General features: G+C 37.6%; 1 protein-coding gene across 1 annotated transcript in view; it reads left to right on the top strand.

Moving 5' to 3' along the window:
* The window catches only part of TEX26 (testis expressed 26), a 48781-nt gene extending 38270 nt beyond the window's left edge, over positions 1-10511 (top strand). Inside the window, exons 4-7 of the mRNA XM_053705040.1 lie at positions 7239-7410; positions 8667-8843; positions 9084-9245; positions 10268-10511. Of these exons, the coding sequence (XP_053561015.1) occupies positions 7239-7410; positions 8667-8843; positions 9084-9245; positions 10268-10386 (630 nt within the window). The 3' untranslated portion in view covers positions 10387-10511. The remainder of the gene's footprint in view (positions 1-7238; positions 7411-8666; positions 8844-9083; positions 9246-10267) is intronic.
* Positions 10512-17602: the final 7091 nt, after the last annotated feature.

Here is a 17602-nt window from a genome sequence, read left to right as displayed (position 1 = left end):
AAAGTACAGTTACACTCATATTAACACTCAAATAAATATTATTTTAAAAAAAATATTGCACATAAAAGTTATAAGGGCTAGGGGGGGCGGAGCGTGCGGGCGTACTGAATGGCTGCACCACACTAGAGCTCCTGAATCGGTAGTGGCAGAGCCCTCTCCCAGGCATGTAAAACGCGACATAGATGCAGTGATTGAACGGCAGAAATATCCAGGATCGCCACCGGTCTTTGCAGCCACTTTGTTCGTGCTTTAAATAGCACTTTCTACCCCCTGATGTGACTTGCAGTGCAGGCCGCATCCAAGGTGCTCCTTGATTAAAGCCCTCGCACGGCGAGGCAAGAAGGCCTTTACACAAAGAGCCCAGCAGAGGGCAGGTAGATACCGGAGCACAACTTAGAATCCCCTTGCTTTTTTGAACAAACCGGATTGCAAACCAGAGACTGCTCGTCATGACAGGGTCAGAAGACTGACGCACCTTCTTTGTGGAATGCCATCTTGGGGGTAAAATAGTACGATGGGCTTGCCCTTCTCACCTTAAGCACCTTTCAAATATAGCCCCAAGATATCATCTTTTTAGCTCAGCTGCAACTCATGTAACATTACTGATGTGTTTTACAATACCACTTACGTTCTAAAAGACGTTTTGGCACAAATAAATACTCCTTATCCCAAAAGTTTTTACGTGCTGCAATTTTATAAACAGTTTGACCACGTTTTGAGCAGCAATTACTGAACTGGGACTCGCTATATGCTTATTTGGCCATCCAATGATCACATTTAGTAACGCTTTCAAAAGCTCTGCCTAACTTCTGTATTATGGGGTAACAAAGTAAAGACAAAGGAAAAAGAGAACAGGTTTACTCCTACCTTGCAGTTTTCAAGCACACTGCTCTGTTACGTGCATTGGATGTGTTCCTTGTTCAGACCTCTTACCTGGCAGCACTAACTCTTATACTGAGCTTCACACTTAAACAAGAGACCCCTATCCTGGCAGCACACTATCTGTAAAGCCTTCCTTGTGTTTCTAATCACATTTTAAAGGTCTTTCCTTCAAAGTCCTACAACTTTATAACCTCATAACCCCAGCCCTGATCTAGCTCATTGCAAAAATAACCTCTGTTCTGCACACCTACCGTAGTACTCAGACCACGGCCCACGAAATGGCGTTGCGAAGAAACTCTAAAATGTACTGCCAATACTGTGAACACCTTTTTTAAGAGCGCAGACAGACTAAAGAAGGCAGAAGTTTCTTAAGTAGGTAGCGGCAACGAATCCACGCCTGATAACCTAGATACCTCTTAGGCGCCCTCACCTAATATACTTGGGCAATCTACAGATGAACCAGTGACCCTAAAGGCTATGGAGGCCATTATAAATCAAGTTAAGTCTTGCATCAAATCTGAATGTGCGGACTTGAAAAAAGATATATATATATATATATATATATAAATGAAATGGGTCACTGTGTGGAGGTCTTAGAAGGAGACAAAGAGGAACTAACCAAAGAAATGTCAGACATGTCCCACTCCATCGAAATGCAACAAGCTCAGATTGTGGAACTAGAAAACGAGTTGGACGATAGAGAAAATAGAACACAAAGGAACAACCTTCGATTTCGTGGGGTGCCTGAATCCGTAAGCAGAGAGGATATACCTGATCATCTACAGAACCTGTTTCAGTCATTGGCTATCGTCAATCAAAGGGTGATTGAGGAGATACCCCTAGAAAGGGCCCACTGTGCTCTACGACCAAAGACCAAAGGTAACCAGCCTCCTAGAGACATCATTGTGTGATTCCAAAGCTACAGAGATGGAGAAAACATATTTCAATTAGCCAGAGCACAACCATCCTTCTCTTTTATGGGCACTAAAATCCAAATATATCAGGATCTCTCGGCACGAACGCTGCAGCTTAGAAGAGAATTTGCCTTCTTTACTAACCACCTTCCCTCACTAAAGATACCTTTTTATAGATGGGGTTTCCCTTACCAGTCCTTACAAGTCATTAAAGATGGAAAACGACATGAATGCCACAACCCCGCCAACATCCTGTAAACAGCTCGACCTTCCTCTTCCTGAAGTACCTGAGTCCCTTCTGCTAAAGGATGCATCACTATCTGCAGGGCTGTGGAGAAAGCTGTGGTCTAAGATTGCTAGCAAGCAAGCTAAAAAGAGACAAAGTCCTGATCCGTCTAACCCAATGGAAACATAACAGGGTGAACTGTAAGCTCAGGATCTAGTGAGTATCGAATGCAGGATACGTCTGCCCTGTATTTTGCAATTTTGAAATTGACTCTCACACTAAGAGACCACTGTTTACATTAGCCCATTAACTCTGGAACTAATTGCTCTCTTGGTCATTAAGACAAATTTGAAGTTGGCAAGCATTTATAGTCTCTCATGTTCACCTGTTTAGATTTTATTTATTTGCTATAAGCTGTTGACCAATGTTGTTGAAATGTAAAACTGAGTTGATTTAACTTGTGCCAGGTCTTCCCTAGAATTTTTACCATGTCCTATTTGTGGTCTTGAGGGAAGTCACTGTTAGAACTTATACTGTGCCCCATGTTGTTGATATTGCATTATTCCTTTTGCCCATTTTAAGTTGCAGGAGTTTTGATTGTTTTATTGTTATATCATGATCTTGACTGCACTATCTCACTCCTCCTAAGTAAAGTTCCTGCATTCAAATGTCAATGGTTCTGTATTTGTGCCTGTTGGGGAGGGTTCCGTTGAGCCGCACTTCCTCCTTCTGTCTTATTTCTTTACTTGTCTACTACTTTTTTATTTCCCTGTTGGATTAAACTCTGCCTAATTATTTTTCTCCCCTCTCTCTTTCCTCTCTCTTTCCTATCCTCTCCCTTCCCTTGAACCCCTCCCTCTCCTCCTCCCTTTTTCTTTAGTTTAAGTTCATGATTCTTTACTTGACTACAAGCAGTGTTTATTTTCGGTACAGAGTACACCTTAATAGCAGCAGTAGCAGTTTCCTCCAGCCACATACAAACTGCATCTTATTCCAAACACTTGCTAGCTCCCTTAGGTATCAATGTCACATCAGTCCACAGTAAGTCAATTTAAGATCGCCTCACAAAATGTTAAAGGCTTTTTATCTCCACAGAAACATTCCATAGCAGTCCATGATTTTCTTCAAAAAGCAAATAGATAGCATAATGGTCCAAGAGACACATTTCAAAAAGACCAATGAGCCTACCCTTTCACTTTTTATATTATGATCAACACTTCCTGAACTCAGGACCATCAAAGCATAATGGAATGGGTATCTCTTTCAAAAGAGGTTCAAAATATCAAGACCAGTAGGGTAGAATTCTAATCCTGGTTGGATTATATATTTGGTAGACCCCTAACTTTGTCCAACATATATGCTCCCAACCGTCCTTCCCCTCCTTCTTTCGCACAGTAACCAATAAGTTAGTGGACATCTCCAAAGGCCCAATACTAGTGGGAGGGGACTTCAACTTCCCAATTAACCCATCATTGGATACATCCTCAGGTAAATCTTATATATGATGTAACCAAATAAAAGATAACTGGCATGCTATTAGGACAATCCCCCTTTTTGACACATGGAGGATTACACACCCTAACACAAAAGACTTCATATTTTTTCCCCACCCACAACATTCTTACTCCCTCATAGATTACATTCTCTGTGACCTAAATGCCCTTTCCACACTAATTGACTCCAGACTATACCACACCTCATGGTCCGATCACAGCATGGTCAGCTCCATCGTCTCGTGGTCTTCCAGCCCTCAGCACCAACAACACTGGAAACTTAAGATCACATATTTTCAGACCCACTCATAACCACAGACATAGTGGAAAAAAACACTGAATTTTTCACATTTAATGATCCCACTGTTACCTTGGCTATTAATAACTGGGAGGCTTACAAATGTTTTATTAGAGGAGTGATATTGAGCCATACCCACAAACTACGTAAACAGAGGGCGGCACAATACCTATCCTTAACGACAAATTTCCAAAATATTGAAAAAGCACTGAAACAAAATCCACTTTCCCCACAACTCTTATTGCAATCACAACAGGCTAGGGAGGCTCTTTATCAGTACCTACTTAAAAACGCTCACCTACGTGCACTTCCAAATCTAAATTCTATATTTAAAATAATAAAACTGATCGTTTACTGGCCAGGTCTCTCAAAAAGAAGAGATATAAAACCTTTATTTCAAAAATGTTGGGCCCCTCTGGTTTCTTGCTCTCTAATAACACAGAAATAGTTAACCAATTTGCAAATTACTACTCCTCTCTATATAATCTTCCAACCTCAAACTCACAATCTAAACTTGCTATGATCAATAAATATCTTTCACAAGTCCAACTCCCCACCCTCTCTGCGGAGGACAGTGAGTCCCTTGACTCACACTTTACTCTACTGGAAATTCTTATAGCAATTAAAAATCTCCCTCAAGGTAAAGCCCCTGGCCTGGATGGGTTCACCCCTAAATTTGGCTTCTCTGAAACACTTGTTTCCTGCGTCAAAGCCCTATATAATGGCCCAACTGTAAGTATTAGTGCTAATAACACACTGTCCCTGAAAATCCCTATTAGAAATGGTACGAGACAAGGATGCACCCTTTCTCCCCTGCTATTTGCCCTAACAGTTGAGGTACTAGCTAGCAGGGTTAGAAATGATAACCAGATTGTGGGCATGTCCTTGGGCTTGTCTCAACAAAAATGCTTTTTATATGCGGACGATATCATATTTATGATTCGCTCCCCGTCTACTTCTCTGCCAGCGCTCCTTTTGAAACACTGTGCACAACCCCCTCTATGATGAGATCTCACATCTCCACAATATACAAATTACTTAAATGCTCCTTCCCGGCCAAACGACCCTCATATATATCTAAATGGGAGAAAGAACTTGATACCGTCCTCACCGAAGCTCAGTAGAGCCACATTTTTGAGGAAACTAAAAAATCGTCCCTCTCACTAGTGTTCACTGAGATGAACTATAAGCTACTATCCAGATGGTACCTAACTCCACACAGACTGCATAGTATATTCCCAAACTCCTCCTCTTTTTGTTGGAGACACTGTGGTGGGTCGGGAACCCTTTCACACATCTGGTGGTCATGCCCACTCCTACAAACATACTGGAAAGATAACACTAAATGTATTAATGCCACACTAGGGCTTAATATCACACTTTATCCTAGTATAGTTCTGTTACATGACATTCCCCCTATCTCTTGCATATACCGTAGACAGTTATTTTGTTGCTGTGCTAAATGCCTAATACCTAGATTCTGGAAGTCCACACAGAACCCTAATTTTCCCATGTGGTTGAGAGAGTTGGATCATATCTTATTCTTAGAAAAATACATTACACCTTTATAGGTAAACAAGATTTTATGCAGACATTCTATATATTTGGGAACAAAGGAAGTCTTGACTTTGGATTGCTGTTCGTATAATGCCAACTTTAAATACGTGAAATATTGTATTGCTCTCTCTAGAACAAGGAATAAACCTGAATGCAATATCTAACCATGTGTTAACTGATGTGGTAAACTGTAATCCTTTCTTTATGGCTGTGGCTCCATTAGGAGCGCTGAGACGGATTGCTCTCTTATGTCATGGACATTCTTATCTCTGAGTCGCTCTCTGTTTTACTAAATGTTGACATCTTGTTGTAACCATGCATCCTAATTTTGTGCCACCACTGCTGTTGTGATGGAAATCTTATGTACAATTGCATTCTCTGTAATTATTCTCTGTATTATTATATAAAAAAAAGTTATAAGGGCTAATATATATATAAACTCCTAACTTTTATGGCTTATGTTGGTATATTTGTAAAGTGCTTTGAGTCTCACAGGGAGAAAAGTGCTATATAAATTGCAAATTATTATATATATATATATATATATATATATATATATATATATATATATAATCGCTATAAATTGATATCAGTCCAAAAATCATCATGTATATTAAGAAATATTTATTTATAAATAGAACATTTTGTTGCAAAACCATTTTTGCAATATGAAATATTCGCATTTTCATGTACACTTTTCAAGGAGAATGCGTCATGGGATTTGCGCAACATATTAGTGTTTTTGTGTGTTGTTTTTTTTTTTTTTTTTTCTATTTTCTCCATTGACTTTTATGGGAATACGTGAATGCGCACACGATTTGGCTGTTCAGATTACGCAGTTTAACACTTGCGCAAAATAAGTTATTTTGCAACTTGTATTAGCTTCACAACCCCAAATGCAAAAAACCTATAATGCACACAGTATTTTTGCAACTGATTTGCCGCACGACTTGTAATCTTGCCCTTAGAGGGGTGACATTATAGTGGAAACATGACATGCTCTATTTTGTTGGCGCATGAGATTTTAACACTAGCAAACCTGCACCTCAATGTGCTTGTTTAATGGCCAAAAAGGGGATAGACACAAAGTTAAAATACAGTCTGGGAGCTACAGAACACTGCTGGCCCTGAACAGTATTTAAATTATGTGTTTAACATCTTTAGGACACTCCATCTCATGCATTGCAGGGGCGCTAGTGCTAAAATTACATCCAAATTACAGCATATAAATGAGCTGCTACACTGATCAAGCAATCTATGTAGATTATTATGTTATCAGACATCCTGCAGGACGCACTCCAGCCCTTTTGGGACCAATGTAAAAAACTCCAAAACATTTCACAGTAAAGAGGACAAATTAAAAACAAATGGCAGTAAATTACATTCTTTTTATTGCAAAGTAAAACATATTTTTTTTTACATTGAGGTATTTTATTTATGCATCAGGAATAATTGACAGGATTTCAAAAGGATGTAAAGTAAATGTTTTAAAACCATTGAAACCGTCATTTTGTTGGTAAAATATGCATTGTTTTGCGCACTGGACACACCCGATGAAAAGTCTATGACATGTTGTTTGTTTACTTTTGCTGTGGCCAATTATGGACATATTTAAACAAGCTCCTGCACCTATCAGCCAATAGCTTTGCAGTATGTAGGAGTATCAGGGATCTGCATTCCACAGAATGCACTCTACCTTTTCTGGAGGGGGGGGGGGGGGCACTATAATTTTCAGAGAACATTTACAGAAAAAAAGGCAAAATAAATATTGAGAGGATATTGCAAATTGTTTTTGTTATGCATAAGTAAACATTTTATGAGGGATTACATTTTTTGTGTTTAATGCTCCTTTATAATTATACCATCAGGCCTTTATGATATGGAGACTCCCACGTGAAGAAAAAAACATGTCTGATAATCGTTCACCTTTAAAGAAGCCATTGACTCCTTTGAAGACGCCAACAATTGAAGAGATTAAAAAAGCAATGAAGGCCCAGTATTGTACCACTTATAGAGACGACTATGTAGGAATACCACAAGGTAGATGACATGATTTATATACTTTTAACAAGGCTTGATTTAATAGCAAGGTGATGCTTATAATGGCAGTTAACAGATGAAATAAAAAAAAATGGGTAAAAATAGGACATCTCATTCAATGATCTGCACGGAAAATTTTAAAGGGACATTAAACACCAAATAAATGCTAGATACTATGATGCATTCAAATGAAAGATTAGTCTGAGAATAACATGTAGATATATTTTTTAAAGTTTCATCAGCTGTTAAAATATTGACAAAATAAGTGTGACATTTTAGTGTCTATAAAACAATGGGAGCTGCCATGTTGTAACTTAGGTTACTTTCTCCGCTGTGGCCAATTAGGGACAGTTATAAATAGGTCACTAGAGTGTGCAGCAAATGGCTGTGGGGAATATAACAATAGTTTTATTTTTTATTTATACAGTTTATCATTTTATATTACCATCTCAAATTGTTTAATTTCCCTTTTTAAAGCTACCTTATATTCTGTTTAGTGAAACTTAAAAAAAAGATTAAAATAGTACAAAATAAGGTTTGATCAAAATGGAGGATATTTGGGTTATCAAAATAAAAGTTTTTAAAGTGAGATTCACTAAAGGTGGCAGGCATCACTTAAAACGTATAATAGGTGGTGGGGGAACATCATTTAGAATACTTAACCAAGAAACACCTAACTGACAGCTTGGTTATTTTATAAATTCTATTTATTTATAACATGTTTTAGAAGGTCTTTAATATCAATATGAGCAAAAAGTGTTGAAAATGGCGGCGCTGTGTCACCTCCAGGGAACCAAGCTGCCCGACGTCCTCTAAGTCAGCCTTGTTGCTTTCACCTCCAAAATAAGAGCTCACAATAGTGTAGCAGATTTCAGACAATGTGGTAGGCACACAAACTGGTTATACTCACAAGATTGCAGTTAAAATAAGCATTTTATTAAAATCATCTCAAAGGTGTCTTCAGGTGCAGCTTCAGGTTTTATTTAAAATACAGCTCAACACCTTTTTCGGTTAACAGAAGCCTTTATCAAGAGCATAAAGTTAAAATAATTTCTGAAACACAGCGTCAACACTTTCTGCTTCTATACACGGTTTGGGAGAACCGGGGCTGACAGCGAGCACCTGAAAGGAAGTGCTAACATTGCTTCATACTTTATCCTTTCTAATACGCTTTAATATCAATATAAAGACAGGTAAAGCAGCAGAAATATAATGTATATTATAGATTTTATTTTGTGTTTATGGAATACTTCTAGGCTTTCAAGTGAAATATGCCATTAATTCTCCAACCAACTGGAAAACAGAAATCCCTCATCCTCCAGACACAGAGACGAGATTTAACTACCAGATTCAGCCCCATGCTCCCGAACTCCTGGATTTCACTCATAAGTATGGATGTTACGCAAACAGACGTGTTCCTGCTAAAGGATCTGGTAAATGTCTTCTAGGTTCTGAGTTGTCCTGGTCATGAAGCATCCATTATCTAGATGCCAACATCCAAAATTTGTGAGAACAGTTTTAAAATTACCCTCTCCCTTAACTTAGTGCCAAAATATGTATCATGTGCCAAAAATTGTTATCCTGTTGTATTCACAATATTAATGACTAGTTAATTTTTATGTTATTCTAGATTACATCCTGAAATTGCCTTTTCTTTAATTATTTCATATTAGTTCCCACTGTGATATATTCTCACATACGTAATCAGGAAAATAGAAAACACTTGACCACATATCAGAGGCATTACGGTAAAGAATATGTTGACCTTGCTGCACTTGCAAGCTCTTTGGATCCAGAAGACCTGAGGAAGTATTTGAAGTGTGTTCTAAAAGATGGTAAGATATAATGTAATACGGTAACTGATTAAACACTCCACGAAATTCCACTGTTGTTCCTGGAAAAAAAATATTAAAAAATAATAATTAAAGAGTATTTAATAAAAACAATCTTATAACAATGTCTCTTTATATAGGAAAATACATTATTTTACTTAGAAAACAACTAATGTGATATCATCTATATACTTAAAAAATTATCTAAAACGGTAATATACATAACAGATCTTTCAGTGTAATTTTATAACATTAAGGACCAAATTAAAAGTAACACACTAAATTTTTGTTTTGGCTCGTGCGGAAACAGCACTCAAAGTAAACTTTTAAAGCAGGCAGGTTAGTTTACGTATTACAAGTTGAAAGTAAATTGCGCAAAAGCAAAACCCAATGCTAATTTCAGGACTTTAGGTATCTTCACAAAAACTTCAAAGGGATATTGCTTTAATTTTAAAAAACAAAAAACTAAGCTATTGCTTATCGCTTGCACGTTAACCTAACATCGTGCAAGCCCCACAATGCTGAACCCAAAGGTAGTTATGAATATTTCACATTCCAATGTTCTTCACATAGAAGAAAAAAATATTTTTTAATATATATTTCTCTCTCTATAAAATTGAGAGCATTCTTGTTTTTTTAAATAAAGATACCAAAGGAACAAAGACAATTTGATAATGGGTGTAAATGATAAAGTTGCTTAAAATTGCATGCTCTATCTGAATCATGAAAGTTTTATTTTGACTGGACTATCTCTTTAAAGAAGTAATATAGAAATAAAGACCCTGTTATGGTAAAACTGCTGCTAAGTGTATGCAAATCTAATTGATGCTGATTTTAAACAAATCCTTTTATTTCCAGGTTTTCAATTATGCTGCATAATTATGTTTGCAAGTTTATTCACATTTATTAGCATGTCCAAATTATAATAATTTGAGAATGCTAGTTGTATTCTTAGCTAACAGATTTTTCAAATTCATTAGATTCTTCTTTTTTCTGATCTGTTTTATTTATACTTAAACCCACAGAAAGAAGAGCACATGAGAAATTTGCTAAAACTGCCCGTGGAACTGACATTCAAAATGTAACATCAAAATTACCTCAAACCCAAAACACCAAATACTTCCAGCAACAGAAAAAGATGTGAATATTTCTTTAAAAACAGATTTAAGGGTGTTTTTTTTTTTTTAATTGTGGTACCTTTTGTGTTAGGTTCCACAATGATATCGTGCCTGTAAAAATAGTGGCTAAATTAAAATATATTGACCTATGGCTCTTCCGTCTCTATTTAAAGACTGCTATTTTCCTTGAATGTGGAGAGGGTATTGATAACGGAATATTGGAGCCTTTGAAAAAAATTTTTTTAAAAGTGAGAGGCTCCAACATTTAATTCATTAAAATATTTTTAAAATAATTACATATTACCCATCATCCCTACAATTTTAGGAGATGACCTCTTGTGCCTGACTGTCTGCTATAAAATATCTGCTATACTTTTAACTGAGCCAGTGGGAACAATGAAAACTACAGTGATATTTGTAAGCTGTGCTTTGTGTTCCTGTTTTGTATTGTTGCACCCCAAAACCTTGAGTGCCAGCTGTCCTACATTTTCAAGGGGGCTCCTTTTAAATGTCCAGTGCTCTACCCAGAAAAAGGAGGATTTTAGAAACAAATGGTACAAATAGTTCCCCTCCAGTACCACATTGCACCTTTTAATATTGAGCTTTATGGTCAATTAAGTTAACACAACATCTCAAAATGTTATGGTCTAGAACCACATGAATGAATGTAGGTGCCACATAAATGTGTTTTACTAACACCATACTCCATTTATATGAGATTAATATTTGCCCAATGGCCCAGGAATAACTGCTGTGAATGCATCAAAAGCAGTGAAAAGATTTTAATCAAAATCAGTAATTCATGTTTAGTTTTTACTGCTCAGAAAAAGGAAAATGTTCTTCATGAACCTCTCTGTTTCTAGAAGTATTATTGGAAATTATTAAATAATTTGTTTTCCGTATAAAAAATAAATTATGTATATTAAATTAATAGGGGTAATAAGCATGGCTGTTAACGAGAAAATAGACAGAAGAATCATCCTCATTATCTTTTACATTTTTTGTTGTTTCTACATTCAGGTTGTGCTTTGTAAGATAGATTTCAGAAGAACACAAGGCAAGTCTAGATGAGCATAAGACCGATAATTATGATTAATGGAAAACAATGATCCCTTGATAACCTGATAATACTAATTTATAGGTTTTAATTAATATCAGGGTTAGAAAACAAACTGCCAATCTTAGACCCCTAATTAGCCTTCATAAATGGTGGCATTACATTCTGCAAGTTGATTTAAGAATGGAGATCACTTTTGTACCTATTGGTTATAGATTTAAAGAGAGAGAGTTAATTCATAAACAGAACATTCTTACTCTAAAAATGTACTTATACACATATGAAATTATTCACAAAAAGTGGTTTCAAATTTGGGGCCTCAAAACCACATAGATTTGATGTGATCATTCAAATGAGGTAATTACTTAACCCAGTGGAGAACAGTCATAAAAAATAAAATCATATATGAGAACAATCTGCACCGAATGTAAACTATTTACACCACAAAAAATAAATAAAAAATAGATCTAAAGGACCAGTAAATACAGTAGATTTGCATAATAAGCAAATACGTGATAACAAAACAATGCAATAGCACTTAGGGGCCTATCTATCAAACTGTCAACCGCAAATACGCCCGAATTCCGCAGCGTAATTGTTGCACGCTTGATCCGACCTAGTTATCAAATCCTACAGACTGGCAAATGTTGAAATTTGTTTCGTAACATACGATCCGCCGGTCTCAATCCAATACAGATTGATGCTTACGTCATTACAGATGTTCCAAATACACATTCGTCTCTATTTGATACTTTTTTTTCCCAGTTTACAAACTTTTAACAGGTACGCTCGCAGCTATTCCGGCCCAGTGTACCTGGTTTTCAATCTGCCACCCTGGAGGCCACAGATGCCATAGAAATCAATGGGAGTCTGAAAGCACCGAAAGCTTATGTTCGATGCTGCCAGATATCCCATTGATTTCTATGGTTGAAAACAAGTTACGTTTACACCTAACACCCTAAAATAAACCCCGAGTCTAAACAGCCCTAATTTGCCGCCCAGACATCGCCGCAACCTAAATAAAGTTATTAACCCCTATTCCGTTGTTCCCCAACACCGCCGCCACTAAATAAACGTATTAACCCCTAAACCTCTGGCCTCCCACATCACTACCACTAACTAAACAACCAGCTAACTTTAAATTAAAATTACAACATCCCTATCTTCAAATAAATTTAAACTTACCTGTAGAATTAAAATAAACTGTATTAAACTATTAATTAACCTACCCTAACTATTATCCTACAACTAAATTAAACTACCAATTGAATAAAATAAATTACATATTAAAAAACCTAACCCTACTCAAATTAATGAAATATACAATTAAACATTATTAGAAGTACTAAATTACAGAAAAAAACAAACACTAAATTACGAAAAATAAAAAACCACGTTATCAAAAATAAAAAAGAATTACACCTAATCTAATAGCCCTATCAAAATAAAAAAGCCCCCCCCCCCAAAAAAATAAAATAAACCCTAGCCTACATTAAACTACTAATGGCCTTTTGTGGGGCATTGTCCCAAAGAAATCAGCTCTTTTACCTTTAAAAAAACAAAAACAAACACCCCCCAACAGTAAAACCCACCACCCAACCAACCCCCCCAAATAAAAAAATCTATCTAAAATAACCTAAGCTCCCCATTGCCCTGAAAAGGGCATTTGTATGGGCATTGCCCTTAAAAGAGCATTTAGCTCTTTTACATGCCAAGACCCTAATCTAAACATAAAACCTACCCAAAAAACCTTAAATTAACCTAACACTAACCCCCGACGATCCACTAACAGTTCTTGAAGTCCCGCTTGAAGGATCCATCTAGCCAGCAATAAGTCTTCATCCAGGCAGCCTCTTTGATCTTCTTCCTGCCTGGATGAGGACTTCACTGGCTGGATGAAGTCTTCATCCAGGCGGCATCTTCTATCTTCATCCATCCGGCGTGGAGCGGGTCCATCCTGAAGACATCCGGCGCGGAGCATCCTCTTCATACAGTCACCGTTGTAAACTGGAACTTCAATGCAAGTGACGCCATCCAAGATGGTGTCCCTTGCATTCCTAATGGCTGAAAGATTTCAATCAGCCAATAGGATGAGAGCTGCTAAAATCCTATTGGCTGTTCCAATCAGCCAATAGGATTTGAGCAGCTCTCATCCTATTGGCTGTTCCAATCAGCCAATAGGATAAGAGCTCAATCCTATTGGCTGATTGGAACAGCCAATAGGATGAGAGCTGCACAAATCCTATTGGCTGATTGGAACAGCCATTAGGATTTTAGCAACTCTAATCCTATTGGCTGATTGAAATCTTTCAGCCATTAGGAATGCAAGGGTCGCCATCTTGGATGGCGTCACTTGCATTGAAGTTCCAGTTTACGACGACGACCATATGAAGAGGATGCTCCGCCCTGGATGTCTTCAGGATGGACCCGCTCCACGCCGGATGGATGAAGATAGACGATGCCACCTGGATGAGGACTTCGCTGGCTGGATGAAGAACTAAGAGGCCGCCTGGATGAAGTCTTCTTGCCGGCTGGATGGATCCTTCAAGCGGGACTTGAAGAACTGTAAGTGGATCGTCGGGGGGTTAGTGTTAGGTTTATTTAAGGGTTTTGTTGGGTGGGTTTTATGTTTAGATTAGGGTCTGGGCATGTAAAAGAGCTAAATGCCCTTTTAAGGGCAATGCCCATACAAATGCCCTTTTCAGGGCAATGAGGAGCTTAGGTTATTATAGATAGGTGCTTTTTATTTGGGGGGGTGGTGGGTTTTACTGTTGGGGTTGTTTTTTTTACAGGTTAAAGAGCTGATTTCTTTGGGGAAATGCCCCACAAAAGGCCCTTTTAAGGGCCATTGGTAGTTTATTGTAGGCTAGGGTTTTTTTTTTTTATTTGGGGGGGGGGGCTTTTTTATTGTGATAGGGCTATTAGATTAGGTGTAATTCTTTTTTATTTTTGATAAGCGCTGCGGAATATGTTGGCGCTTAATAAATAAAGTATAATAATAATAATAATAAAATAATATGGTTTTTTATTTTTCGTAATTTTTTATTTTTTTTGGAACTTAGTACTTTTAATAATGTTTAATTGTATATTTAATTAATTTGATTAGGGTTAGGTTTTTTAATATATAATTTATTTTATTTAATTGGTAGTTTCATTTAATTGTAGGATAATAGTTAGGGTAGGTTAATAGTTTTAATATAGTTTATTTTAATTCTACAGGTAAGTTTAAATTTATTTGAAGATAGGGATGTTGTAATTTTAATTTAAAGTTGGCGGGTTGTTAGGTTTAGGGGTTAATAGCTTAATTTATTTTTTGGAGATGTGGGGGGCTGACAGTTTTGGGGTAATAGGTTTAGTGTTAGTGATGTGGGAGCCCAGAGGCTTAGGGGTTAATGCATTTATTTAGGGTCGGCGCTGTCGGGGAGTGGTGGGGATAGGGGTTAATAACTTTATTTATGTTGTGGCGGGGTCGGGGAGCGGCGGTATAGGGGTTTAACACTTTAGTATAGTGGAGGTTTTTAGTGACAGGGTATAAATAAAGTTTGGAAAAAGCCGAATAGACGCAAGATCAATGACTGCTAGTTAACAGTCCGATGCTCATTACCCCGTACTTGGTGTGCGTCTTTTTGCCGGCTTTTTTCATAACTAAGGAGAGCGTGTTTAGATACGCGGCAACGATGTTAGGCGAGCGCATTGATGCCGGCGAATGCAACACAGTTGACGGCATAATAGATATCCCCCATAGTCGTAACTTCAAATGAGTAGCAGATTTTTTTCTAACAAATTTCAAGTTATGTCTATTTCCACGCCCACTGCATTATGTGACAGCCATCAGCCAATCACAAATGCATATACGTATATTCTGTGAATACTTGCACATGCTCAGTAGAAGCTAAGGGAATCAAAAAGTGTAAATATAAAACACTGTACACATTTTGTTAATGGAAGTAAATTGGAAAGTTGTTTAAAAATTGCCTGCTCTATCTGAATCATAAAAGTTAATTTTGACTTGAGTGTCCCTTTAACACACCCAAGATTAAAATAGTAGGGAAAAATGTTGGGGCCAATTATCAAACACACAGGTGCCAATCATCAATCCTGAGTGCAATTAATACTAAAAATATGCTTGTAATAACAAGGTTATATAGCTGTGAGTGCATTTTGTAAGCTGGTATTTTATGGAACACAAGTAGAAGACACCACAGGCTGCAGTATTTATGGCAGAAGACATAGCTGGACAATTTGAATGTTTTAAGTCTTTGTAGAGACTGCTGTTATGAGTGGCTTTGACATTGTACTATACTTAAAGGGACATAAAACAGGTTGAGATTTGTGCTTTTCCTAAAAGGACTAATTCATGAAAAAATAGCTTGCATAAATCAAAATGTTTAAAAATTTCTAGCAAGTATTTTAAAATAAATTTCAAAAATAAGCAAAATGAATTACATAGCTAAGCTGCCTGGAGCAGCCAACTCCACTCTTCTTATCAGTGTTTAGACACAGGCATTGTAGTTCACAGCTTGTAGGCATGCTCCATCAGATAATCCCTATTCACTTTTGCATTCTACCGAAAGAACATTAGATATAGATACAGGCATAGAAGGAAATGTGTGGGGCGAGTTAGAACTTTAAAATTCAGAAACTATAAAGAAAGGATTAATGGCGAGGCACTGCAGTATAAATTTTCAGATAAAGTACATATTATATTTTGTAGTCCACAAAATCATCTGGATTCCTAGGTTTACCCGCATTTTCTTTACAGAGAGTTTTGGCTTGGAATATGTGTGCATTTGGCAAAGCATGGGCGTTTATATATAAGCTTATTATACAGGGAGTGCAGAATTATTAGGCAAATGAGTATTTTGACCACATCATCCTCTTTATGCATGTTGTCTTACTCCAAGCTGTATAGGCTCGAAAGCCTACTACCAATTAAGCATATTAGGTGATGTGCATCTCTGTAATGAGAAGGGGTGTGGTCTAATGACATCAACACCCTATATCAGGTGTGCATAATTATTAGGCAACTTCCTTTCCTTTGGCAAAATGGGTCAAAAGAAGGACTTGACAGGCTCAGAAAAGTCAAAAATAGTGAGATATCTTGCAGAGGGATGCAGCACTCTTAAAATTGCAAAGCTTCTGAAGCGTGATCATCGAACAATCAAGCGTTTCATTCAAAATAGTCAACAGGGTCGCAAGAAGCGTGTGGAAAAACCAAGGCGCAAAATAACTGCCCATGAACTGAGAAAAGTCAAGCGTGCAGCTGCCAAGATGCCACTTGCCACCAGTTTGGCCATATTTCAGAGCTGCAACATCACTGGAGTGCCCAAAAGCACAAGGTGTGCAATACTCAGAGACATGGCCAAGGTAAGAAAGGCTGAAAGACGACCACCACTGAACAAGACACACAAGCTGAAACGTCAAGACTGGGCCAAGAAATATCTCAAGACTGATTTTTCTAAGGTTTTATGGACTGATGAAATGAGAGTGAGTCTTGATGGGCTAGATGGATGGGCCCGTGGCTGGATTGGTAAAGGGCAGAGAGCTCCAGTCCGACTCAGATGCCAGCAAGGTGGAGGTGGAGTACTGGTTTGGGCTGGTATCATCAAAGATGAGCTTGTGGGGCCTTTTCGGGTTGAGGATGGAGTCAAGCTCAACTCCCAGTCCTACTGCCAGTTTCTGGAAGACACCTTCTTCAAGCAGTGGTACAGGAAGAAGTCTGCATCCTTCAAGAAAAACATGATTTTCATGCAGGACAATGCTCCATCACACGCGTCCAAGTACTCCACAGCGTGGCTGGCAAGAAAGGGTATAAAAGAAGAAAATCTAATGACATGGCCTCCTTGTTCACCTGATCTGAACCCCATTGAGTACCTGTGGTCCATCATCAAATGTGAGATTTACAAGGAGGGAAAACAGTACACCTCTCTGAACAGTGTCTGGGAGGCTGTGGTTGCTGCTGCACGCAATGTTGATGGTGAACAGATCAAAACACTGACAGAATCCATGGATGGCAGGCTTTTGAGTGTCCTTGCAAAGAAAGGTGGCTATATTGGTCACTGATTTGTTTTTGTTTTGTTTTTGAATGTCAGAAATGTATATTTGTGAATGTTGAGATGTTATATTGGATTCACTGGTAAAAATAAATAATTGAAATGGGTATATATTTGTTTTTTGCTAAGTTG

This window comes from Bombina bombina, chromosome 3, assembly GCF_027579735.1.
Source record: "Bombina bombina isolate aBomBom1 chromosome 3, aBomBom1.pri, whole genome shotgun sequence".
Taxonomy (NCBI): domain Eukaryota; kingdom Metazoa; phylum Chordata; class Amphibia; order Anura; family Bombinatoridae; genus Bombina; species Bombina bombina.
Note: the sequence above shows the minus strand (reverse complement) of the source record. Positions and strands in the feature narration are given on the sequence as shown.